The sequence below is a fragment of the Tenrec ecaudatus genome, chromosome 5 (assembly GCF_050624435.1).
Source record: "Tenrec ecaudatus isolate mTenEca1 chromosome 5, mTenEca1.hap1, whole genome shotgun sequence".
In the NCBI taxonomy this organism is placed as follows: domain Eukaryota; kingdom Metazoa; phylum Chordata; class Mammalia; order Afrosoricida; family Tenrecidae; genus Tenrec; species Tenrec ecaudatus.
The window spans coordinates 136,250,794-136,276,671 of NC_134534.1; the positions used below are offsets into that span (position 1 = coordinate 136,250,794).

At 41.7% G+C, this 25,878-nt stretch overlaps 1 protein-coding gene across 2 annotated transcripts in view; it reads right to left on the reverse strand.

The window, feature by feature from the left end:
- The window catches only part of SLC25A26 (solute carrier family 25 member 26), a 167,899-nt gene that overhangs the window by 130,895 nt on the left and 11,126 nt on the right, over nt 1-25,878 (reverse strand). For both annotated transcript variants that reach the window (XM_075549915.1, XM_075549913.1), the window contains one exon: nt 21,120-21,229. In XM_075549915.1, the coding sequence (XP_075406030.1) occupies nt 21,120-21,155 (36 nt within the window). In that variant the 5' untranslated portion in view covers nt 21,156-21,229. The remainder of the gene's footprint in view (nt 1-21,119; nt 21,230-25,878) is intronic.

Here is a 25,878-nt window from a genome sequence, read left to right on the forward strand (position 1 = left end):
CAGCACCCAGCATCTAAAACTCATTACAGAAATGAAAAGAAAGAAAGACGAGAGAGAGAAAAGAAAAGGGTGCACTACCTCCTTGTATTTTTCAATTCAAGGGGTCAAGAATGAAGCATGACCCCAATATGTCAAGAAAATAGGAACTACTTGTGAGGTTTGGCATAAATATTTATGGAACTTCATGCTTCATAACCCTCCATGTTCTTACATTAAGGTTTTATTTCTTAAAAATACAGAGGCAGAAGACAAAGTTTGGAAAGGTTCTCAGATGAAAAGCAATATAAGACGACTCGGGGCACAAAGCCCCTGCGTGCGTGTGAGCGGAGCGGCAATCACGGCCTAAGAGAGCGGCTCAGGGCGATGGCTCCATACCCCCAGGGCCCGGGCTTCCCATCTGCTCTTCTATTAACTCTGATCTTCCTCAGATTTGAATTTGAGCACAACAGAATATTTCACCGCACAAGAACAAAAGCATGCTCTGACGGTAGCTATCTGGGCGGAAGTACAGGTGACCTCGCCTGCGGGTTAATCCATTCTTTAGAGCATTCTGCCTTCATACACCTGGAGTGCAGCCCCAATCTAGGACATGGGAATGGTGTTTTCATTAAACCCCAGAAAGGTGTGCAAGCTTCTAACAGCAGACAAGACACGTACGGTTTTCCGTAAAGAAAATATTTGTGTCCATCTCCTATCAACATTAAAATGCAAAACTGGTACCCTTAGAAGCAAACTAACAAAGCAACCAGAAGCCCACGGCCCTCAGGCAGTTCTAAGTGACAGCACCCCTACAGGGCAAGGAACGCTGCTCCCAAGGCTGTCGTCTTTGTTTCAAAACCATTTTATTGGCACATAATCCACATGCCTACAATCCAGTAGTTCAATCCTGTCAATCAATCACTCACACAATCATTTTTATAACCATCCAAGCCTGAAATCTTTTCCAAGGTCGACCACCACGTCTTTTTTTCATGGATGAGCTCTAAGCTTGAGCTTCTGGCCTTTAACTAGGTCGAGTGCTTACCCACTCAACAACCAGGCCTCCTCGTTAGAATAGACGGAAAATATGATAAAACCTAACATTAACAACTGGTTATGAGTGCAGCTGTTACCAAGATAATTTTTCTGATAAGCTGCTAATCCAATTGTGCAGTGGAGAGCTGGACATCTTCCAGAACTTACTAAAGAAAGTATCGCTACAAGCATTTGATGGGGGCAAGCACAGAGGCACAAGCGAATGCGAGAGGACACACTGCCACAGCTTCTGGTTCTCCCATCAGCACAGTGCACTCCACACCTCCGCTGCCATCGGTCTGGCCGTTACCGTCCCTCACGTCTGTCCTCTCATTCTTACAGGGCTCTTCAAAGGCCAAGTACTGAGGCAATCTCGGTGGTACCTTGCATCAACAGTGTCTCTTTCTCCCATCTATTTCAACATACCCCACCCAAAAAAAGGTCTGGTTTTTAAGACTTTTTTCTTCAAACCTTAGTCAATAACCCATAAAAATCCTGATACTCAGTGTTAATCATGTCAGTATTTGTGTGTGTGTGTGTGTGTGTGTGTGTGCGTGTGTGTGTGTGTGGTCATCTCTTAGGAATCAACAATGAAACCCAAATCTTTTGATTGGAATCCCTAGAGTTACTTGTCACTAAAAGTAAGTGTTATGTACACACATCTAATAACCTGAAACACTTAGACACACAGATCTATGGTAACTGTAACAGAAAGTTAACAATGAGATAAGCAAAGCCTGTTGTAGTAAATATTCAAGGAAAAGGCTGCTGTGGGCTTTGCAGAGCAAATTAGAGTCTGATTTCATGGCACGCTAAGATTTTTGAAATGCAGATTTATTTGCATATTTTACTACATATTCTAGCATAATTTCCAACATCTTTCTAGAAGCAAATTTCCAAATTAATTACCTAACATATCTTGCTGTACCACCATTTAAAATAAAAATCCCAAACCTTACACCTGAATGTCATGTGTGTGTTAATGCTGCCATCTTCTGAATATAAATGGAACCGCAGCTGCTGATAAAGCGCAAACTATAGGTTACAGTTGCTGTCAAAATCTGATGGACAGCTCTCCAGGTGTCACAACCTTGCTTGCTGAAAGTGAAGAGGATTGGGGTCTACCAGCATGCACTGTGGCCATGGAAAAGGACGTGGTGGCACCCAAGTGCCACACACTCACAGGCTTCACACAGGCCATTTATTATCTTAATCTGAGGGTCAGAAATCTGAAACGGGTCTTACTGAGCTCCAGTCAAGGGGTCACCTGGGCACTGTTCCTTGCTATGCCTTTATGACAACAGGTGTCACCTGGCCTTTCCCAGTTTCCAGAGGGGAACTGTACTCCTTGCTTTGTGGCTCCTGCCTCCATCTCCAATCCAGCTGCAAAATGTTCTCAAATCTCTCCCTCACTCCAACACTACTGCTCCTCCTAATAAGGACCCTTGTGGCCTGGCACTGATAACCTTTCCACCTCAACATCCTTAAAATGATGTCAACTTCACAGCCTCTTTTGTCAAATAAAGTAGCATGCTTGAGGGATCGGGATGCTGCGGCGAAGTGGAATTGCTTGCTAGGGCTCCACAGTGATTTTAACTTTCACCAAATAACTAGGGGCAATTGTTTACAAGACTCTAAGGGGGGACGGGTCCATGTGGCCATTCTGCTGGGAATAAAGTGACATTTCAGAAGCAGAAAGAAGGACCCCCCATGACCAGGAAGAAAGAAGAGCCACCAGAAAAGTGCATGGGGGAACCCTGGGCTCAGTGGCAGCTGTGGCCTTTTGTTTCACTGCTGCCTCCGCCCCTGCAGGGCTCCCACAAGCACTTTTCTGGTGGCTCCCACTACATTTGGAAAAGACAAAAACATTGCTTCCAGTTGAGTCTGACTCATGACAACCTTGAGTGTACAGCAGTTTCCCGTGGCTGGTATTTCAGAAGTAGACCACCAGGCCTTTCTTCCAAGGCACTTCTGGGAGGATTTGTATGGCCAACCTTTCAGTTATCAGCTGAGTATGTGAACTAATTTATACCACCCAGGATCTCCCTTGGTAGACTGCAAGCTCCTCAAAGGCAGTCCCTTGTCGTTCCATTCTGAGCCTAGACACGATGACCGAGGACGGACAGCAGTAGGAGAGGAGCCCAAGGTGGCGAAACAAAGCAGACTGGAGAAAAAGGAATAAGCAGAGGCTACGTGAGGAAGGAGCCTTAGCGGCACAATGGGTTTCATGTGGACTGTGAACCACAAGGTCAGTAGTTTGAAACTACCTGCCCTCCTCAAGAGAAAGACAAGGCTCTCTACTCCCATAAAGAGTTCCCCTCTTGGAAACCCACAGTTCTACTCTGCCCTGTATGGCCGCTATGAGTTGGCATGAACTTGATGGCAGTGAGTTTGGTGGGGGGTTTGCCAGTGAGGAATGAATGGGATCGAGAGGCTTTGAGGAAGGAACTAGAACAGCAGGCTAGCCTTCATATTCTTGGGGTGATTTTTTGCATAGTTCTTATAGTTTAGGTTTCTAATAAGAAATTTAGAAGTCCACTGGTTTTGTATGCTTAATGCCCTGGCACAGTAATAAACCCACAGAAGAGGGGGAAAGTCCCCTTAGCACAGATGTAAGCGTTCCTTCACCAAAGAGAAGCATTTGTCTGCGTGTGGTTAGGCATCTGACAACCCTGCTTCAGTTTTCTACTCCTCTGTCCCCGCTCAAATTAATCCATAAGCAGTATCTAGCCAGGGTGGCATAACAGCAAGCTTCCTTCTGATCCAACAACTCTGCCCCACGGTGCCCAGCAATGAGCACTGCATTTCCGACTCAACTTATCGCCTGTGACCCAAACTCCTGCAGGAGGGTTTGGCAACCCACTGCCAAACCTGCCAATGAGAGTTAGCCTGCACTAATGTATGAATATTTTAAAACCTATCATAATTAATTCAAAAGACAAAAGTTTTCAACTTTCTATTATCTGGCTCAGTGATTCTATTGAGAGGAAAAAAAGTGAAGCTTATTAAAAGCACAAAACATACAATTTTTAAAACAGGATTTTAACAGCATAAACAGCGAGCTTAAATCCCCACAGTGATGGCTAACATGTGCACAATGCTTTGTGGCTGACAAACACTCATCACAGCATCAGTGTGTTGAATTTACCCAGTAATCAAGTCAGTGGAAACACTGAATTAAAACAACATTTGTAAGCTATACGCTAATAGGTCAAACAAGCCCGCTAACCTTGAATTACTAAAGTAGCGTTAGTAGACCATGCCATTACGGTAACATGTTGGCCTCGTGTGTAAGGTGTGTCTGGGTCGCAGGCCTTGAGCAAACTCACAGCAGAGGACTTCAGGGTGTGTGCATACACTGCCAGCCTTAAAGCTAAGCAGTTTGTTAAGCTAGGGTTTTTAGTAAATCTGAAATAGCTACTCTTGAGGCAGCTATGAGGGATCATCCATTTGATCTGTTTGTGGCACCCCAGAGTTCTGTATCTAATCTTTTTTTCCCAAGCTTCTTATTATTCAGATATCAATGTTTCTCAAATATCAGAGAAGCAACCACGATCTTATTTAAAATGGAGAGTTATCCCGCCCCACCCCAAATGTGCCTTTCAACCAGCTGCCCAAGCAACTGACTCTGACGTGAAAGTGGGTGCTCTTGGGCAGCACGTGCAGAAAGACTGTCATTCGCCAGCATTCTCAATCCCAGCTGAAAACTATACTCGGGGGACACTGCCACGCTGTGAGGAAATCCACAGGGCACCAATTCAGAGCGGCTGCTTTTGGCTACAAAGACATTTCACTGCACTTTCATGTCTACAAATGAAACGAGTGATGTCAAAATCAGGAGAATACACAGGAAACGTCAATCCTTGATACCTTAAAGGAGAGAGAAAGAAATCATGACCACTATGATGCCAAAGCACCTGCAGGGTTAGAGCAAGTCTGCCCCAAACCTTCTGATCTAATTACAGATTCTTCTTCTCACAAGGCTTTTTCTGTGTGCGATAGAAACCGAGCTGCAAAATAATTGAAACAGGGATTTAGAGGTTTCGCACAGCAAACTTCCTAATAAAAAGGGCACAAGCGGGACTCGTCTTGATGCTGTGGAACATTAAATTCTATTTGATCGATTTTACTGTATTCTAAATTACAAACAAAAGGTAGAAGGTTGCAATTATAGTTTTATTGATTCAGCATTACGTTTTAATGAAGCTGCTGCTATGAGGAATGGTTATTATTTTGACAGAATTCCTTTGCTTCTAAGTTTCTTTCATAAACGTAAAGTCACTACAAAAGTAGCTGTGAGCACCCTCAACATCACAAAACAACATCCTTTCTAAGCATAACACCCACCTGTGTCAAGGCAAATTAGGTACAGAACAATGCCTGCCCTGTGTCCTATTATCATCTCTGGGCCTCTGTACCAAAGTACCAGAAAATATCTTTCTGATCACTGACAGCTAAACATGCTTTTGTTTTCTACTCTTATATTTTACCCATGAAAACTTCAATTACTCTAAATTTGCCCGTTATTCTATCACTGCTCTTATTATTAGCAATATCACATTTGTATGACTCTGAAACCAAAGGTATATGGTAGTCTGTCAATGCAAAACACGTTACCACAACAGGAAGAAGGTAGGTAATACATTTCTCAAGCATTTAGTAAGCTGATATTGAATGACTTCAGTGTGGTTTTTAAAGAAAGTTCAAAGATTACTGAGACATCATAGCCAAAATTTCCAGAAATTTCATAAATGTGGCCGACTTTTCAGCATCCTGGAGAACAGGTAAATTTAAGACTGATAAAATTTGACGAACATGTGCAAGCCCCTAATTTAACACTAATCATGACCCAAACCTACTGCCATTGAGTCAATTCCAACTCACAGCAATCCTGTAAGATAAAGTAGACCTGTCTCATGGGGTTTCCCAAGACTGTAAATCTCTACGGAGGCACCTTTCTCCCAGAAAGCAGTGGGGTAGGTTCAAATCATCAACATTTTGCTAGCAGATGAGCACTGTACAAATATGCAATTCTCCTCTGCTTAAGGTCCTCTAGCCTTCACTCAGTGCCAACAAGGCAAGGCTGACCCATACCAACCCCTGTGGGTTTCCAAGACTGTAATGGTTATGGAGCAGAAAGTCCATTCTCTCCAATGTTGCTGCTGGTGGCTTCCAAGTGCCAGTCATGCAGACTGTAGCCCAATTTGTAACCACTACGCCAGGATAGTAGCCTTCGAGCTATCACAGAGGCTATAAAAGGGGTCTGGTGTTAGGCCTTACTATCTAAAGAGCCATGGAACAATGAAGGCAAATCCTAAAATTCTTAAAGATAGGAATGTTCTAAAACTGTGTATTTCCATTTTATGGATATTTGTTTCCTAACTCTAAAATGTACTTACTCTAACCCTTAAGACCGACAGCTCACACATACGATGTTAGCTGGACTGCATTAAGAAAGTTCCTTTATCTACGAATGACATCTCTTTTTTTTCTTTTCTTTTTAATCATTTTACTGGGGGCTCATACAATGCTTATCACAATTCATACATACATCAATTATATAAAGCACATTTTTACATTCGTTACCCTCATCATTCTAAAAACACCTGCTCTCCACGTAAGCCCCTGGCATAAGCTCATTTTCCGCCTCCCTCCCCACTTCCCCTCTCCCTCGTAAGCCTTGATAATTATAAATTATTATTTTGTGTTATCTCACACTGTCCCACGTCTCCTTTCACCCACTTTTTTGTTGTCCATACCCCAGGGAGGAGGTTATATGTAGATCCTGTAATCAGTTCCCCTTCTCTACCCCACCCTCCCAGTATCGCCAGACATCTTTTTTTGATACTGCATACATTTCAAATTAGTTCAATGTGATTTATTAGAAGTTTCGACAATTTGAATATGTCTTCCTGTGTCCTACTATGTATGCAAGGCATTTGACAATGTGAATGATAAAAACAATGGATGTTCATGAGGAAGGGGGGTGGAGGGAGGGAGGAGAAAAACTGAGGAGCTGATACCAAAGGCTCAAATAGAAAGCAAATGTTTTGAGAATGATGATGGCAACAAATGTACAAATGCGCTTGACACAATGGATGTATATGTATGGGTTGTGATAAGAGTTGTACGAGCCCCCAATAAAATGATTAAAAAAGAGGGAAAAACGAATGGATGGCACTATGAAACAGTGAATATTACAGAACATTTCATTGTGCTCATGTGGAACCTGTACATGGAGCAAGAGTCAGATTTTCACACAGAATGAAGGAATACTGTGTGGTTAAAAAAATTTTAAGTTCAAATTAAAAACAAAACAGTTATACATTTTTAAAAAAACATTAGGAAATGCAGCATTTTCTACACAGGAAGACATGAAAATGCATCCCATAATAAAAAGTCTAGCGGTTTCCATTTACTCGAGTATGCTATTCACTTAGTATTTTTGGTAAGTTTACAGGCAGTTTTTCATTTTAAGAAAGATGTTCTTTCCACACGGCAAACCAGATTTCAGGCCTACGGCCCTCTGTGAGACACACAGAAGTCATGTTCTCCCATCTGATGCTTGTTCTCTGCATCAAATTACCAAATAACAACCAAATTTATGAGAGTATATTCAGCCAATTAATGTAACACACTTATAAAATAAAGTGAAGGAAATGCTGCCAAAAAACAGTTTCACACACAAAACAACAGTTTTGCAAACTGAAAAACACTGAAGCCCTCCATAATCTGATCTTTAGTATAAATGCTTTAAGAACTTGTATATGCCTCTGTGATAGGTAGGTTTACTGTGTCAACCTGGCCAATAGGAACATGTGGAATTAATAAGGTAGTAGTTTGGAGGGGGAAAAGATAAATGGCTCAACAAGGACCACACCTCTCTCTCTTGTTCTCTGGTGATTGGACCAGCTTTGGACTGCTTTAACTGGTTCTCTGCCTTAACTTGTGAGCTATACTACTTGTGGGACAGACAACCCATGGATCATGTCCGTAGAGCTTGAGGTTCTTAAAGACCTGCTTCACCAAGCTGCTGGTGTGTACACAGCTTGAGCTTAAGGCTGGTGGATCCTGTGGTCTTGCATTGCTTGAGTTTGATATCCCGGACCTGCTTTGCTAAGCTCCCGAGCTGCTGACCCTGCTGTTTGCTGCCTGTGGGAGAACTCTGCCTGCATTGCCCGAGGGAAGACTCAGCTGTCTGATTTCTTAACCTTGGACCAGCAGCCCTCGAGTTGAAGGACTTCCAGTATATTAACTATTTCACAGAAGTGAGTTGAACTGAGAGCCCTCTGTACTGCTGTGTGGACTTATTAGCTGTTATATTCCCTCACGCTGTATAAATCTATCAAATATGTGTGTGTGTGTGTGTGTGTGTGTGTGTGTGTGTTTATAAATCATAAATGTGTAAGTGTCCTGGTTTTGTTTCTCTAGAGAACCCGGCCTAAAACAATTGGTATTGGGAGTCATTCTAGAGTAGCAAGATCAGGAATATGGGCTTCTCAAATTGGTTTTCCAGCCTGGATTAGGCTTAACAGTATTGACAATGCTATCTCTTCCCTTAAAGGACTGGAAAAGTCTGCCATCATTACTAGAGTGGGTGGTGTTGTTCATGGTGTAAAGTCACAAAGCTAATACCCACAGTATCACCACCAATAGATAAAGTGCTGGTGAGAGGAGAGGCTCTGGATGATCCTGTGTTTGATATTTTCCAGCAGTTTTGTCAAGATGAGAAGTATAGGGAAGCTGGTTGGCTGGTCCTCCTTACAACAGAAAATGTGATCGAGTAAAGGGATAATCTCAACTTCAGAAGCACATCTCAAGTGCCAAATAACAGACCTAAAAGCTTCTGCATGTGCTACAAAGGAGAGTCTTCCCTCCTCTAGTAATAGAGCCGGCATTGCCAAAAACCAAATCCAGAATCTCATCATACGAGTAGCTGAATGACAGCATCACTTGAATTGCAGGTCTAGAACAGTGTCTGATATTAAAGTCAGGGCATTAATAAGAAAGAATTGGGACCCTGAAACATGGAATGGGAGCATAAGGGCTGATGATCAAGAGGAGGATCTAAAACCCCTAGAGTCAATTGAGCCACACCAGTCAATAGATCCACCCCTCCCACCTGAAGGGATTAATCCACTATCAGTAAAACAACTCACACGAGCAGATTAACCAAAATGTTCAAGCTAAAAGGCCAGGTAGGGCTGCAACTGTAGCATTGCCTGGGGGAGATGCCTTACAAGACATTGCTGAGAGCCCCCCAAGAAACACTCCCATCACCCATTATTTCCTCTAGACCTATAACTAGAATTAAGCCTTAGAAAGTTCCTAAAGGTGAGGTTCAGATTACTCAGGAAGAAGTGCACTACACTCACAAAGATCTGCTCGAGGTTTCTAATATGTACAAGCAGAAGAAGTCTGGGGAACATCCCTGGGAATGGTTACTAAGGGTGTGGGATACCGGTGTAAGGAATGTGACATTAGACCAGTCTGAGTTTCTTGTTATGGGGTCCCTAAGCACATATTCTTCCTTCAATATCTCAGCAGTATCTCAGAGGGGTTAAGAGGATCTAATTTCTTATTTGGTTGGTTCACTGAAGCATGGGCTGCAAGGTGGCCTAGAAAAGACCAACTTAAGGTACCTGAGCTACCTTAGTACACTGTGGAAGACATCCAAAAGCTTAGGGAAACTGATATGTTGGAATGGATCAGAATAACCCCAAAGACCCAAAAAAGGAGTGCCCAAAGGACATACCTTTCACAACAACCCTAAGGAACAAGTTTGTGAAGTGGGCCCCAGCATCTCTGAAGACTCCTGTGATTGCTATTTTATGTACACAAGGATTAACAATGGGAACTGACCTAAGTGAACGACATTTGCCTACAATGAGGCTGATTGGGCCCTCTGTGGTGGTAGAGGGCAGGTGTCAGCACTGAAGGCGGGTGGGTGTGGTTATTGTAATAAACAGCAAAATTTCCGCAGTAATCAACGCAATCTGTCTTGAGTGGACTTATGACACTGGCTACTTAGCCACGGTGTGTGTCCCTAGGAGTGAAATACATGGGAAACAGACTAAATATTTATGTGATCTATACAGGCAGAAGAATGCTAGATCAAGTACACAGCAGAATAGAAAGTCACAATCGCTCAATCAATTCCCAGACCTGAGCCAGTTTACAAACCCACAACCCCTTGAATGAGGGGAAGGCCAGGTCCCTTTGAAGAAGGACCCTGCTACATCACCAAAGGTTTATATTGTTAGTCTTTCTTCTAGCCTTCCCCAAAGGCACCTGTGACCTTTCGCAAGAATAACTATTCATTGGGGGAAAGGAAATAATCGAGCTTTTGGGGATTGCTGGACACTGGCTCTAAACTGAAACATTCCACGACACACAAAATGTTTCCAAGGCCTGCCAGTCAGAGTTGGGGCATATGGAGGTTGAGTTATCAATGGATTTGAGCTCAGGCATGCTGCACCATGGGTCCAGTGGACCCCTGAAACAATCCTGTAGTTATTTCCTCGGTTCCAGAATGCAGCATTGGAATAGACATACTTAGAAATAAGGGCTATTATGGTAGGAAAGGTCAAGTGGACACAATTAAAACTGCCATTGCCTAGGAAAACAGTAAGCCAAAAGCAATACCGCATTCCTGGAGGGATTGCAGAGACTAGTGCCACCATCAAAGGCTTGAAGGATGCAGAGGTGGTGATTCTTCCTACCACATCCCCATTTAACTCACCTATTTGGCCTGTGGAAAAAAACTCATGATCATGAAGAATGACAGTGGTGATTCCAATTACAGCTTCAGTTCCAGATGTGATTTCATTACTTGAGCAAATTAAAACTTCTCCTGGTATATGGAGCTATTGATCTGGCCAATGCCTTCTTCCCAATACCAGTCTTGAAGGACCACCAGAAGCAGTTCACCTTCAGCTTGCAGAGGCAACAATACACTTTCACAGCTCTCCCCCAAGGGTACATGAACTCTTTTGCCCTGGGTCATAATTTAGTCTGTCTCTTGCACAAAAGGTCACACTCATCCATTATATTGATGACATTATACTAAGAAGGATGTATCAAAGACTAGATTCATAGGTACAACATCTGTGTGCAAGAGGTTGGGAAAACAACCCAACGAAGATTCAGGCACCCTCCACCTCAGTAAAATTTCTAAGGCTCCAGTGGTGTGGGGCATATCAAGACATTCCTACTACAGTGAAGAATAAGTTATTGCATCTGCCCACCCAACAACTAAACAGGAAGCACAACGCCTAGTAGGCCTTTTAGGGTTTGGGAGGCAACATATCCCTAGTTTGGGTGTTCTATTTTGACCTTTTTATCAGTGACACAAAAGGCCTCCAATTTTAAGTAGGACCCAGAACAAGACAAGACTCTACAACTACAAGTTCAGGCTGCCGTGTAAGCTACTTTGCCACTGGGATCATATGATCCCGCTGATCCAATGGTGCTAGAGGTGTCAGTTGTAGATAGAGATGCAGTAATGGAGTCATTGGCAGGCTCCTATTGGTGAATCACAGAGTAGAACATTGGGATTTTGGAGTAAAGTCCTGCCATCCTCTGTAGACAACTACTCCCCTTTTGAAAAACAGCTATTGGCCTATTACTGGGCCTTAGTGGAGACTGAATGCCATCATGGGCCACCAAGTCACCATGAACTGGGTATTGTCTGACCCACAGAGTCATAAAGTTGGACGTGTACAACAATACTCCATTTTTAAATGGAAGTGGTATATACGAGATCAGGCTAGAGCAGGACCTGAGGTACAAATAAGCTGCATGAAGAAGTGGCCCAAATGCCCACAGTCTCCACTCCTGTCACAGTACTTTCCTTCTCCCAGTCTGCACCTATGGCCTCCTGGGGAGTTCCTTACCATACTTTAACTGAACAGAAAATTCATGCTTGGTTTACGGATGGCTCTGCACGATATGCAGATGCCACTCGTAACTGGATAGGGGCAGCACTACAGCCCCTTTCAGGGATCTCCCTAAAGGACAGTGGGGAAGGGAAATCCTCCCAATGGGCAGAACTTCGAGCAGTGCACCTGGCCATTCAAGGAAAAATGGCACCTGGCCGTTCAGTTTGCCTGCAAGGAAAAATGGCCAGATGTGAGACTGTATAGTGATTCATGGACTGTGGCTTATGGCTTGGCTGGATGGTCATGGAATTGAAGGACAATGATTGGAAAACTGGTGACAAGGAGGTATGGGGAAGAGTTATGTGGATGCACCTCTCTGAATGGGCCAAGAAAGTAAAAATAATTGCGTCTCATGAACGCTCACCAAAGAGTTACCTCTGAAGAGGAGGACTTTAACAATCAAGTGGATAAGATGACACGCGCTGTGGAGACTGGTCCTCCTCTTTCCTCCGCCACTGTGGTCATTACCCAATGGGCACATGAACAAGGTGGACATGGTGGCAAGGATGGAGGTTATGCAATGGGTGCAGTAACAGACTTCCACTCACCAACGCTGACTTGGCCACTGCCACTGCTCAGTGCCCTATCTGTCAGCAGCAGAAGCCAATAATAAGTCCAAGATTGGGACCATTCCACAAGGAGATCAATCAGCAACCTGAAGGCAGTTTGATTACATAGTATCACTTCTATCATAAAGGGGGCAGCATTTTGTTCTTACTGGAATAGACACCTACTCTGGATATGGCTTTGCCTTCCCTGCATTCAATGCTTCTGCCAAAACTACCTTTTGTAGACTTAATGAATGTCCTATCCACTGGTATGGCACCCCACATAGCATTGTTTCAGATCAAGAAGGATCCAGACTGTATTGGAGAGAAGTAAAACTACATTTGCATATGACAATCTTTCTATCTGAAATTTCCTCAGAAAGCCATTAAAACAGTATATATAAGTTCAGCAAGGTTGTAAAATACAAGAGCAATATATAAAGGTCAATTGTATGTCTATCCACTTGCAATAAAAATGTGAATAAAATTTTTTAAATAACAAAAAGAACCAAAAAGAGGGGAAAAAAGGGATAAACTTAGCAAAAGAAATGTTAAGAATGGACTTCCGGGAAGATGGTGACTGAGTAACACATACCAGAGGGACTCCGTGAAAATTAGCCCAGGAGAGTTACTAAGAGGGAAATTCAACACTGCTGGATCGCAGGAGCGGCATCATAAAGATAAGTAGGCACAGATCCACAAGTTTTTGAGGGACTGAGGCTGGCTAGGGCTTGACCTTAGCCCCGCCACTGTCTTGGCAGAGCCGGAACCATTTAGGGCTGGAGCAGGGCTTTATCTCAACACAGCCACAGCTTGCGCCGACTTGGGACAGAGATTAAACCCATGCAGCCCTCTCTTCTCGCTATCTCCCCACAGTCTCAGTGGGCTTAGTTTTTTTTCCCTCCTCTTTGTCTCTTCCCTGTTCTCTCTCACACACCACTGCCATCCACCAGACCACTCCCCTTAGCCTAGGGCATTTACACCTGACCCCCACCCAGATAGGTGAAATCCACCCTGTGCAGTATAGCCCAAAGCGGCCAACACCACCAGGAGATACTCCACCCAACTTCTTACAGGAGAATTCCTGCCTGTGTGGCTGGGGGAGCTCCTATTTGTCCTCTGTGGGCCCACATGACTCAGGGTACTTCCTTCTACCTTAGTGTCTCACACGGCCTAAGGCAGCTCGGCCAATGTTCCAAGCTGCTGCAGGAACCTCTGCCCAAACTCCGCATTGATCTACCTGGCCAAGGCAATTCCGCCCACCATTCGGGTGATCTACACCAAAGCAGGCAACCCACCAGCCTTCTGGGGCACTCTCCTGGAGAGTGAACCCACAGGAGGTTAAAGTGGCAGGCTAATTCCATAGGAAAATTAGCTGTAGGCAGTTCAAAGAAACATTCCTACGAGTCTTCCAGAGAGAGCCAGGGCATTTCAACTCCCTGGAAAATGGCACCTGGCTGTTCTAAATCAACGCAACTCAAACAGCCATTAGTCCCAATGACCTCAACAACAAAAAAAGGAGAAACAAAAGGCAATGACAGAAGATGTACTGAAGATAACAACATTCATACAAGAAGCAGACACTGGGCTGCCACAGAAAGAAATTTTCAGAATGCTGCTTGGAGTCATACAGGATATGAGGGAAACAATACAGAAAAAGAATGAAATGATAAAGGAGATAAAAAATTCATACACCAAAGGGAAATACAAGAACTTAGGGGGGAGACAACAAAAATCAGTAGTAGACTCGCGGACTTCAATTATGCACTGGAGGAAGCAGAGAACTGCAGCAATGATTTGGAGGACAACCAAACAGACTTTAACAAAAGCGAACAAAAATATAAGATCATCAGAGAAGCTGAAGAAAACCTAAGAGCTATGTCGGATGCTAGAAGAGAAACAAGAAAATAATTATTGGATTACCAGAGGAAGACACAACGAAGAACTCATCTGCAAAAGTGAGAAAATTCTTGGAAGAAAACTTCCCCAGCTTAATGAATGAAAACCAGGGAAACTATTCAGGAAGCTGAGAGAACATCAGCTAGACTGAATCCAAAGATTAAGTTACTAAGGCATATCATAGTTAAACTATCCAACTTTGAAGAAAAGGAGAAAATCATAAGAGGAGTTACGGAAAAACAAGAAATCACATATAAAGGTTCCCAAATAAAAAATTGCTCAGAACGATCAGCAAAAACTATGAAGAAGAGAGAGTGGAGTAACATATACCAAAAATTGAAGGAAAACAATGTAAACCCAAGAATACTCTGCCCAGCCAAATTATCGATCAAGATAGATGGAGAAGAGTCTTCCCAGACAAAGAAAAACTCAAAGAATACATTAGAAGAAACCAAACCCTACAAAAGATCCTTGCTGACCTAGTATGAGCAGAAGAACAACACTCACCAAGCATAAAAAAAGAGACCACATAGAACTACCTCACCCAGAAGGCAACAAAGAGAAAACAGACCCCAAGATAGCATTGGCTTAAGGATGGAAAGAACTCAAGAATGATACACAAAAAAACACACAGACATGCATAACACACTAATAAGAAAGGAAGGTAGGAAAACACCCAACACAAAAGGTATAAGATGACATCACAGAGTCTACAGATGGAGATAATAACACTGAATATCAATGGCTTGAACTCGGGCAGTAAAAGACAGAGGCAAGAAAACTGACTTAGAAAACACAATCCATCAATCTGCTGCCTACAGGAAACACATCTCAATGCTACAGACAAAAATAGGCTGAGAATCAAAGGCTGGAGAAAGGCATACTAAGCAAACAATTTTTTAAAAAAAGCAGGATTGCAATCCTAATCTCGGATAAAATTGACCTAAAAGTGCAAACCCAAACCGTAACAAGAGATAAGGAGGGACACTATATAATGCTCAAGGGAATGGTGGACAAAGAACCACTAAGCATTGTAAACATATATTCCCCGAATGAGAGACCCGCTGAATTCATCAACCAAACACTCCAAAAGATGAAAAAGCACAGCCTCTATACTGGGTGACTTCAATACATCTAAGGAAAGATGGATCACAGAGAAAGAAACTCAACAAGAAGGCTAGATATCTAAATACTATAATTAGACAATTTGACCTGATATTTACAAAGCTTTTCATCCAAATACAAAAAAAATCACATTATATTCAAAGACAGACCCATGCTGAGGCATAAGGTGAATCTACATAAATTTAAGCACATTGATATCATACAGACCTCTCTCTCTGACCACTGTGCCATAAGGCAGGAAATCAACAAAAGACGAAGAAAACAAGTGCAAACAATTGGAGGATGAATAACCCTCTACTGCAAAAGGAGTGCATACTTGCACAAACCAGAGATGAAATTAGGAAATTTCTAGAAACGAATGAAAATGAGAACACGACGTACCAAAACTTATGGGACACAGCAAAGGCAGTTATCAAAGGAAGTTTCATAGCAATACATGCACGCCTGAAAAGGAAGAGAGACTCATGATTGATATGCTGACACAAAATTTACAACAACTACAGCAGAGTCAGCAGGACAATTCCACTAATAGCAAAAGAAAAGAAATAATAAAAATCAGGCATGAGATTCAGGAGAAGGAAAATAAGACAACTATGGAAAAAAGTAATGCTGTTAAAAGTTGGTTCTTTGAAAGGATAAACAAAATCGACAGACTGCTGGCAAACCTAACCCAAAAATGAGGAAACAAATTTCAATAGCAAGAATGAGGGATGAAAGAGGGGACATTGCAACAGACCCTACTGAAATCAAAAGGATAATTAACACAGCACTACAAAGGATTATACTCCAATGAATTCAACAACTTGGAAGATATGGACAAATTTTTGGAAAAACAATCCCTACCTACACTATCCCCAAAGGACATCAAGAATCTCAACAGACCCATAGCAATAGAAGAAACAGACACGGTTATCGAGGAATTGCCAATAAAAATCTCCCCTTGACCAGATAGCTCCTACCAAGAAGAATTCTACCAAGCAATTAGGGAAGAACTAACACCATCCTACACAAACTCTTCCAGAACAATGGAAAAAGACGGCAAACTCCCAAACTCATTCTATGAAGCTAGTATAACTCTGTTAACAAAACCTGGCCAGGATCCCACAAGAATCGAGAACTACAGATCAATATTCCTAATGAACATCGATGCAAAAATTCTTAACAAAATGCTGCCCAATAGAATACAAAAGTATATAAAACAAATAATTCACCATGACCAAGTGGGATTCATACCAGGGATACAGGGATGCTTCAACATACGAAAGACCATTAGTATCATTCGCCATATTAACATGAAAAACTGTAACCACATAATATTGAAAGATGCAAAAAAAAAAAGCATTTGACAACATCCAACACCAATTCCTGTTTAAGACACTTAAGAAGATAGGAATAGAAGGAAAATTTCTCAAGACAATACAAGCTATATATGAAAAACAAGCTATATATGAAAATCCACAGCCAACATGGTAATCAATGGAGAAAAGACGAACACAATCTCACTGAAAAAGGGGACCAGACAGGATGTCCCTTGTCCCCACTCTTATTTAACATCGTACTGGAGGTTTCAGTCAACAATATAAGGCAAAAAAAGACATCAAAAGTATTCGGCAGGGGTAGGAGGAGGTGAAACGATTGTTATTTGCAGATGATATGATTTTTAAATGGGCTATTTTTATTAGTTTTTGAAAGCACAATACATTATGAGAATATAATAACTAGCAATGTTTAGAAGCATACTTGCTTCTCAGAACTAGACTAGTGGTCACAACTTAGATATTTAAGATCTGCTATCATGCTTAGCCTTCCTCTCGGTTACTACAGCCTCCTCACCACTGATTTGGATCACCTGTTGTTCCCTTGTCCCTGGGACAAGAGGAAAGTGAAAGGAAATAGAGGAAAGAGCTAGGAAACAAAGGGCATTTATAGAGGTCTAAATAAAGGCATGTACATCTCTAAATATATTTACATATGAGGATCGGGAAATAGATTTATGTGCATATATTTATAGGCTTGGTATTAAAGTAGCAGATGAACATTGGGTCTCCACTCAAGTACTCACTCAATTCAAGAATACTTTTTTCTATTAACCTGGCATTCCATGATGCTCACCTTGCCTACACAATCGCTTAAGACAAAGCGGGTGGACAAGCAAAGGTGAAGAAAGCTGATGGAGACCGGCTATCAAAAGATAAAAAGTCTAGGGTCTTAAAGACCCTAGGTTTTAAAGGTAAACAAGCAGCCATCTAACTCAAAAGCAACAAAGCCCACATGGAAGAAGCACACCAGCCTATGTGATCATGAGGTGACGAAGGGATCAGTCATCAGGCATAAAAGAAAAAAAAATCTATCATTGTTTGCTCACCTCCCTGATACGATTGCTAGAAACAAATGTGTGCATAAGCAAATGTGGTGAAGAAAGGTGATGGCGCCCAGCTAACAAAAGATACAGCGTCTGAGGTCTCAAAGGCTTGAAGGTAAACAAGTGGCCATCTAGCTCAGAAGCAACAAAGAAGTACGCTAGCCTGTGTGATCACAAGGTGTCGAAAGGATCAGTTATCAGGCATCAAAGAACAAAAAATCATATCATTGTGAATTAGGGGGAGTGCGAAGTGGGGACCCAAAGCCCATATGTAGGCAACTGAACATCCCCTTACAGAAGGGTCGTGGGGAGAAGATAAGCCAGTCAGGGTGAAGTGTAGCAACAATGAGACATACAACTTTCCTCTAGTTCCTAAATGCTTCCTCCTTCCCCACTATCATGACCCTAATTCCAAAATAAAAATTTATAAATTACTAAGGGTTCATGAGAGATGGGGGAGTAGGGAGGGAGGGGAAAATGAGGAGCTGATGCCAGGGGCTTAAGTGGAGAGCAAATGTTTTGAGAATGAAGGCAATAAAAGAACAAATGTGCTTTACACAATTAATGTATGTATGGATTGTGACAAGAGTTATATCAGCCCCTAATAAAATGATTAAAAGAAACAACTTTCCTCTAGTTCCTAAATGCTTCCTCCCCACCCACTATCATGATCCCAATTCTACCTTACAAATTTGGCTAGATCAGATTATGTACACTGGTACAGACAGGAACTGGTAAAACAGGGAATCCAGGACAGATGACCCCTTCAAGACCAGTGCTGAGAGTGGTGATACCGGGAGGGTGGGTTGGAAATGGGCAACCGATTACAAGGGTCTACATATAACCTCCTCCCTGGGGAACAGACAACAGAAAAGTGGGTGAAGAGAGACGTAAGACAGTGTAAGATATGACAAAATAATAATTTATAAATTATCAAGGGTTCATGAGGGAGGGGGTAGTGGGGAGAGAGGGGGAAAATCAGGAGCAGATGCCAGGGGCTTAAGTGGAGAGCCAAAGTTTTGAGAATGATGAGGCCAATGAATGTACAAATGTGCTTTACACAATTGATATATGTATGAATTGTGATAAGAGTTGTATGATCCCCTAATAAAATGATTTTTTTAAATGTTAAGTTTATATTATGAAAACTACAAAACATAGTTGAAAGAAATTTAAGACATAAATGGATGAAAAGACATCCCATCCTCATGAACAGGAGACTTAAAATATTATTAAGATGGCAGTTCTATACAAATTGATTTGACAATCTGTTACTAATAGTGAAAACAAATTTTACAAAGAACAAAATTGGAAAATGCATATTTCCCAATTTCAAAACTTACTACAAAGTTGTTACAGTAAAGAGACAGAGTTAATAGACTGAGTTGAGAATCTAGAGTGGCCAATGAAATAGAATTAAAGACCCATATATACACCCTCACAATTATTGTCAATTATTACTTGACAAGATGTCAAATGTATTCAATAGTAAAGAAACAGTCTCTCCAACAAGTGATGCTGGAAAATTAAATAGGTATGTATAAAAGATTAAAATTTGACTAATACCTCATGGCATATACAAATATTAACTAATCAGGGATCAAAGAGCTAAATGTAAGAGCTGAAGTTATGAAACCCTGGAAGAAAACACAGGGGAAGACCTTCATAATCCTGGATTTAACACAAAGCTTTTAAATATGACACCAAACCAAAACAACAGAAATAAAAATTTAAAATGTACATCATTAAAATTAATTTGTGAAATTTGTGCTTTAAAGGCCACCATCAAGAAAGTAAAACGACCTCACAGGATGGAGAAATACTTGTTCAGAAAATAAACAGTAAGTCTAACCAACGTACAACTTATACTTGTCCTTTGATGTTATATAAATTTGCCCTCACTTTCAAGCCACTGAACCTGTACTTAAAACAAATCTTTATCACAATTGCTTTCACCTGCTATTTTTAAATCAGAGAAGCCTGTGAGCCTTTTCACTAAAACTTAACTCACTGTTGTCGAATTGATTCCTACTCAGAGTGCACCCACAGAAGAGTCGACCCAGCTCACAGGGTGTCTGTCCAAGGGAATCAACCTTTGCAGAAGCAGACGGCCACATCTGCCCCACAGAGTGCCCGGTCCACTTGCACTGCTGACCTCTGGGGAAACAGCTATCCATTTTATCCACTGGGCAAACAGGGTTCACTTTTCTTGCACTAATTAATGTTCCAACAGAGATCCTGAACCAAATTCTTGCAACAAATTCTTCATCACAATCACCTTAACCTGTTGCATAAGCAGCTTTCAAATTGTTAAAAAGGCTGCAAGGCATTTTTCTTGCATTAACCAAACCCACGCCATCACGTTCAATTCAACTCATAGTGACGCAAGGCAAGATTTCCAAGGCTGTAAATCTTTACAGAAGCAAACAGCTTCCTCTTTCCCCAAACGGAGCAGCTGGTACATTTGGACTGTTGACCTTGGGTATTCCTGCCCGACAACAACAATGCTCCCTGCGCTAAGTAAAGCTCAATAAGAACCACATGCACCTGTTTCAACTCACCTATAAATTCACCATAAAGACAGATAGGGATCCTGTTCATAACTCAGGAGCAGCCTGCATTCAATAGAGTATTTTGGGGCAACGAAAAAGAATGAAGCAATAGTACATGCTAAATCGTGGGGGAAACTTGAAAGCAATATACTGAGTCCAACAAGCCAAACAGAAAAGACCACATATTATGATTTACTGATAGGAAATATCACATAGGCAAATCTACAGAACATCTCAAGAACAGATATGACACACAGATCACTAATGATAGAAAGTCTGATGTGCTGTGAGAGGATATCGCAAAGCAAAAGGGCATTAAAAAAAATAAGAAATAAAGAAATTTCAAAGTGAATGTGAGAAGAGACTCTGAAACTGAATCATGGAGTAAGCTACAGCAGATGGAAGAAATAATGACGTTAGAAGAACTGAACAGAGGCTTCCAAAGGCATTCCAAGAAGACCAAGTATTATAATGATCATTCTAGGTCTGTCTTTTGTAAAAAGCACACAGTTGGCTTCTTCTTTGGTTGTATATGTGACTATCTTTTAAATGTCATGTTTAACCCATTTACATTTATGGGGATTTATGACTCCTGCTCATAAAATAAATATTTTTCACCAAAGATAAATACAAATACTTGCATTTCCAAAGTATTTTATATATGAAACTTGTTACCTACCACTTCTCCAAAAGAGGCAGCCAACATATGCTTCATGGGCTTCAAATATGAGGAGGAATCAGTGTGCAGAACCCATTTCACATTTTCATAGGTGATAAAAAAGGCAGCAGCTGAAATTTAAAACAAGCCAGTCTTTCACAAAGTCTAAACAGGTTAGAAATATACAGTATTTCTCTAGAAATATGTAATAGTAGTCAAAAGTACAATGAATTACATTAAGCTGTGTGATAACAAATAGTTAACCACCTTCCTCCATCCTCTCGATCTTTCAGAATCACAGAGCCCATATTATATGCCTGGACCCACCCAGATAAAGATGACATGATCCCTGTCTCAGGGGAGCGCAATTATGACTCAACCTTGTACTGACAAGTCAGACGCCCTAGTGGCTCAAGGCTTAAGCTTTCAGTTGCTAATTAGAAAGCTGGTCATTTGAACCCTCACCTGCTCCACTGGAGAAAAGACCAGGTGGGTGATCAGTTCCAGTCTAGGGAGCCGTGGGGGATGGCTCTACTTGGTCATGTAAGATCACCAAGGATTAAGTCAACAACTAACAAGTCACTTAACATTTTATTTTAGTAAGGGTGATTCAGACCCAAAATATCATGACATGGTCATCATAAAACAAAGAATCAGATAAACGGATCAAATGGTGGTTGAATCAATTCCAACTGTTGCCCAGCATTTCCAGGGGCTGTGACCTTTGGGAAGCAGATCCCTGACCTTCTTCTAAGGCATTTTTGGGTGGGTTCAAACGAGCAGCCTTTCCGTAATTAGCAGAGTGCTTCACTATCTAGACTGCCCAGCATCTCCTGGTGAGTCAATGGCAGGTTAAATAGCAAACTGCCACTGTAACCTTACATAAAACATCATCTCATTTTTACATCCAAGAAACAATCAACTAGTTCATTAAAACAACCGAAAACTCTGAAAAGCTGCAGCTCTCATCGTGAATTAATCTGAGTGGTACATGAGGGCTTTGTGACCTTTCAAGTACTGTTAATCAAAATGTTTATGACTTCCATAAAAGATAAGGCATGAAAGACAAATGAATGACAAATTCATCTTTTGAAGGACATGCAAATATGTCCCAGTAAAGTCTGAAATACTACTAAAAACAACTAGATAGTGACAATCAGGCCTCCAAAGTTATAGCTAGCAAGCTCATAAAAGACATGATTCTCACCTGCTAGCATACAAAATACACCACATCAGGAGGCACATTGAACACAGGTGAGTAATTGTCAATTCAAGCCGTTTTCCTTTAACACAAGGCCATATTGCTGTTCACGGCTTCTCTACTTTGGCCCACTCACTGAATACAGAGCCTTATTTCTAATTCTATTTCGCTTTAAGATGTAAGTCTATGGGACAAGGGAGAAAGCGCTCAAACGTTCCTTGATTTCAGGATTGACTACCTCAGTCTTGTCTAACTTTATTGTGACCTTGTGGTATACAAGAGGGTGGTAGTTACATAATCTGTTGTCAATTTGAGACTTAAGACTGAAGAGGTGGAGTTTAGCCTGTCAATCAGGTCAGAGCATGATTACCTCATTAGCAGCCTCAAAAGGAGATAAATAGCTCACTGGAGGTGGACACATGCTCACTCCCTGCAAGACATGCTTGCTGACAAGACACATGGAGCTACGCTAGAGCCCTGGAGCGGAACGAGCACCATGAAGACCCCCCCTGCCAGTGCTCCGATGCTTCTACTGCCACTGGACCCACAAGACTTTCCACCCTCTGGCCTGTGATCTTCCTGCATTCAGCATTAATACATGTGTTTTTTGAGCCCAAAGAGGAATGAATAGATTGGTATCAGACATATGGGCTAATTTTGGACTTACAGACTTGATCTGGACTGGGATGTTTTCTCAATATTGCTCTTGTATATAACACTTTCTCATACGCATGAGTGTCTATGAATTTGTTTCTCTAGTCAACCCAGACTAAGAATCTTTAGAAATGTAAGTCCCCAACACTCTCTCTGCATGGATCTAGCTCCTGAAGTCATGACTCTCAGGGAGCCTTATGGAGCACCTCAGCCCTGAGTCATGGTGTTCTCCCACAGGGTAGTGCCATGGAAAACCAAAGAATTTGGCACACAAAGTCTCAAATAGTGACATCCCGATATGATCGCGGAGGACTAATAGGTACATAAGGAAAAGTGGTGAAGAAAGCTCATGGTGCCCGGCTATCAAAAAATATAGTGTCTGGGGTCTTAACCTCCCTGGCGGTCTAATTATGTCAGTCATTTTGTACCCAAAGCATTACATTGTTTTTCATAAAATTTGTTGTTTTATATTGTAGGCCTGTAATTGTTAAGAAATCACTCATTTTAACCTCTCTAGTAGATATTCCAAATATGATAGACTTCTTCTGACAGTTAACATTTACCCCAAGCCACACTCAGGATTACCGCCAGGGAGGTTAAAGGCTTGAAGGTAAACAAGAGGCCATCTATCTCAGAAGCGAAGAAGCACACCAGCCTGTATGATCACGAGGTGACAAAGGACAAGGTATCAGGCATCATCAGAATAAAAAAATCATATCATTGTGAATGAGGGGAATTGCAGATTGGGGACCCAAAACCCATCTGTAGGCAATTGGACATCCCATTACGGAAGTGTTGTGAGGAGGAGACGAGCCAGTCAGGGTGCAGTGTAGCAACGATGAAACATACAACTTTCCTCTAGTTCCTAAATACTTCCACCCCACACACTATCGTGATCCCAATTGTACCTTAAAATTCTGGCTAGACCCAAGGATGTACACCGGTACAGATAGGAACTGGAAACACAGGGAATCCAGGACAGACGATCCCTTCAGGACAAGTGCTGAGAGTGGCGATACTGGGAGAGTGGAGGGAGGGTGGGCTGGAAAGAGGGAACCAATAACAAGGATCTACATATAACCTCCTCCCTGGGGACAGACAACAGAAAAGTGGGTGAAGGGAGACATTGGACAGTGTAAGATATGATCAAATAATAACTTATAAATTATCATGGGTTCATGAGGGGGGAAAATGAGGAGCAGATGCCAGGGGCTTAAGTGGAGAGCAAATGTTTTGAGAATGATGAGGGCAATGAATGTACAAATGTACTTTACACAATTGATGTATGCATGGATTGTGATAAGAGTTGTATGTGCCTCTAATCAAATGATTTTAAAAAAATGTTTTGAGAATGATGATGACAACAAATGTACAAATGTGCTTGACACACTGGATGTATGTATGGATTGTGATAAGAGTTGTACGAGCCCCCCAAAAAATAATTAAATTTTTAAAAATTTTTAAAGAAAGAAATGTAAGTCTCCAAACATTGCTGGGTTACAACTAAATAGAAACTAATTGGAAATGATGGTACAATAACGTTCTAGCAAGATACAACAATGAAGATATGTGTTGGGAAGAGGAGGGCAATTGGATTGCTTGACACCTACCCAAAAGTGCACTAAATAAAATCACTGCCATGGTCAAGTCTGACTCATAGAGACTAATAGGGCATAGTGGAATTGCTCCAGGGGACTTCCAAGGCTGTAAATCTTTACAGAAATGGACTGCCTCATTTTCCACCTGCAAAGTAGCTGGTAGATTTGAACAGCCAACCTTTTGGTGAGTAGCCAAATGCTTAACCCACTGTGCCACCAGTGCTGACATCTACAGACTCTTTTAACTCTTCTAACAACAAAAAACTATAGTCTATTACATGCTCCTCCAAGTTCGGAATAAGGCTTCTACATGAGGGCCTTCTCTTCTTGTTCAACCCTCAACCCCCTCCCATCCCCAACCCCTTGTCCCTGGACAACAGCAAGGAAATTGCAAAAAGTTCATAGAAAAATCCCATTATCTTTTAAACCATTTTTCCATGAACTTTTTTAACCACTCTCATATATACAAAGCACAGTGGTTAAACATTAAGCAGCTAACCAAACAGATGGTCAAGCCCATTCAAGGGCTTCACGGGAGGAAAAAACAAGTCCTAACCATTATGAGGTAGTTCTACTCTGCTCTGTAGGGTAGTTATGAATTGGAATTGATCGGGGGGGGGGGGGAGGGGGGCTACAGGCAAAAATATATACAAATGTTGCACATACACACAATCACTCCTATATCCAATAAATCAAAAGATCTTAGAATGATGAGTTCAAATGAGGAAGACCCCATAAAATCTAGTGACCTCAAACTAGAGACTCTGTGACATAATCCTTCCCATGCCCTAGTTCAAAGGGTCTCAAGTTTGCCTGCATTTTAGAACCAGCTGGGTTACTGTTTGTTTTTAACTCCTAAGCTCAAGCCACCCACTCAGACCATTACATTGAAATCCCTAGAGTTGGGACACAGCATCAGCTTTGGCTTTCTGGTTTTTGTTTTTGTTCCTCAGGTGATCAGATGAGACGAATGTGGAGAAATTTGGGGACCACTGCCCCAGTCCCACATTTAGAGCTATACTTGACATTGAGTGCATGTTCAACAAAAATTTGTTAGAACTGTTACAGATGACTAAAAGTACTTACAAACCCTGGGAGATCTAGGGGAGGAGAGAAACACAAGAAGAGGATCACACCTTTTGTACCTTTGCCTTACAAATGTGTATGCGAATTCTGTACTTACAGATGGGTGGACCTTTAAATATAAAATTAAAGAATTTGTCATGAATTATTATGAGAGGAAAACACAGCACACCTTAATTATTGAGAATGTTCTGGAGCAGTGGTTTAATATGGGGAAAGGTTTTTTCCTGTTCCCTTAGTATAA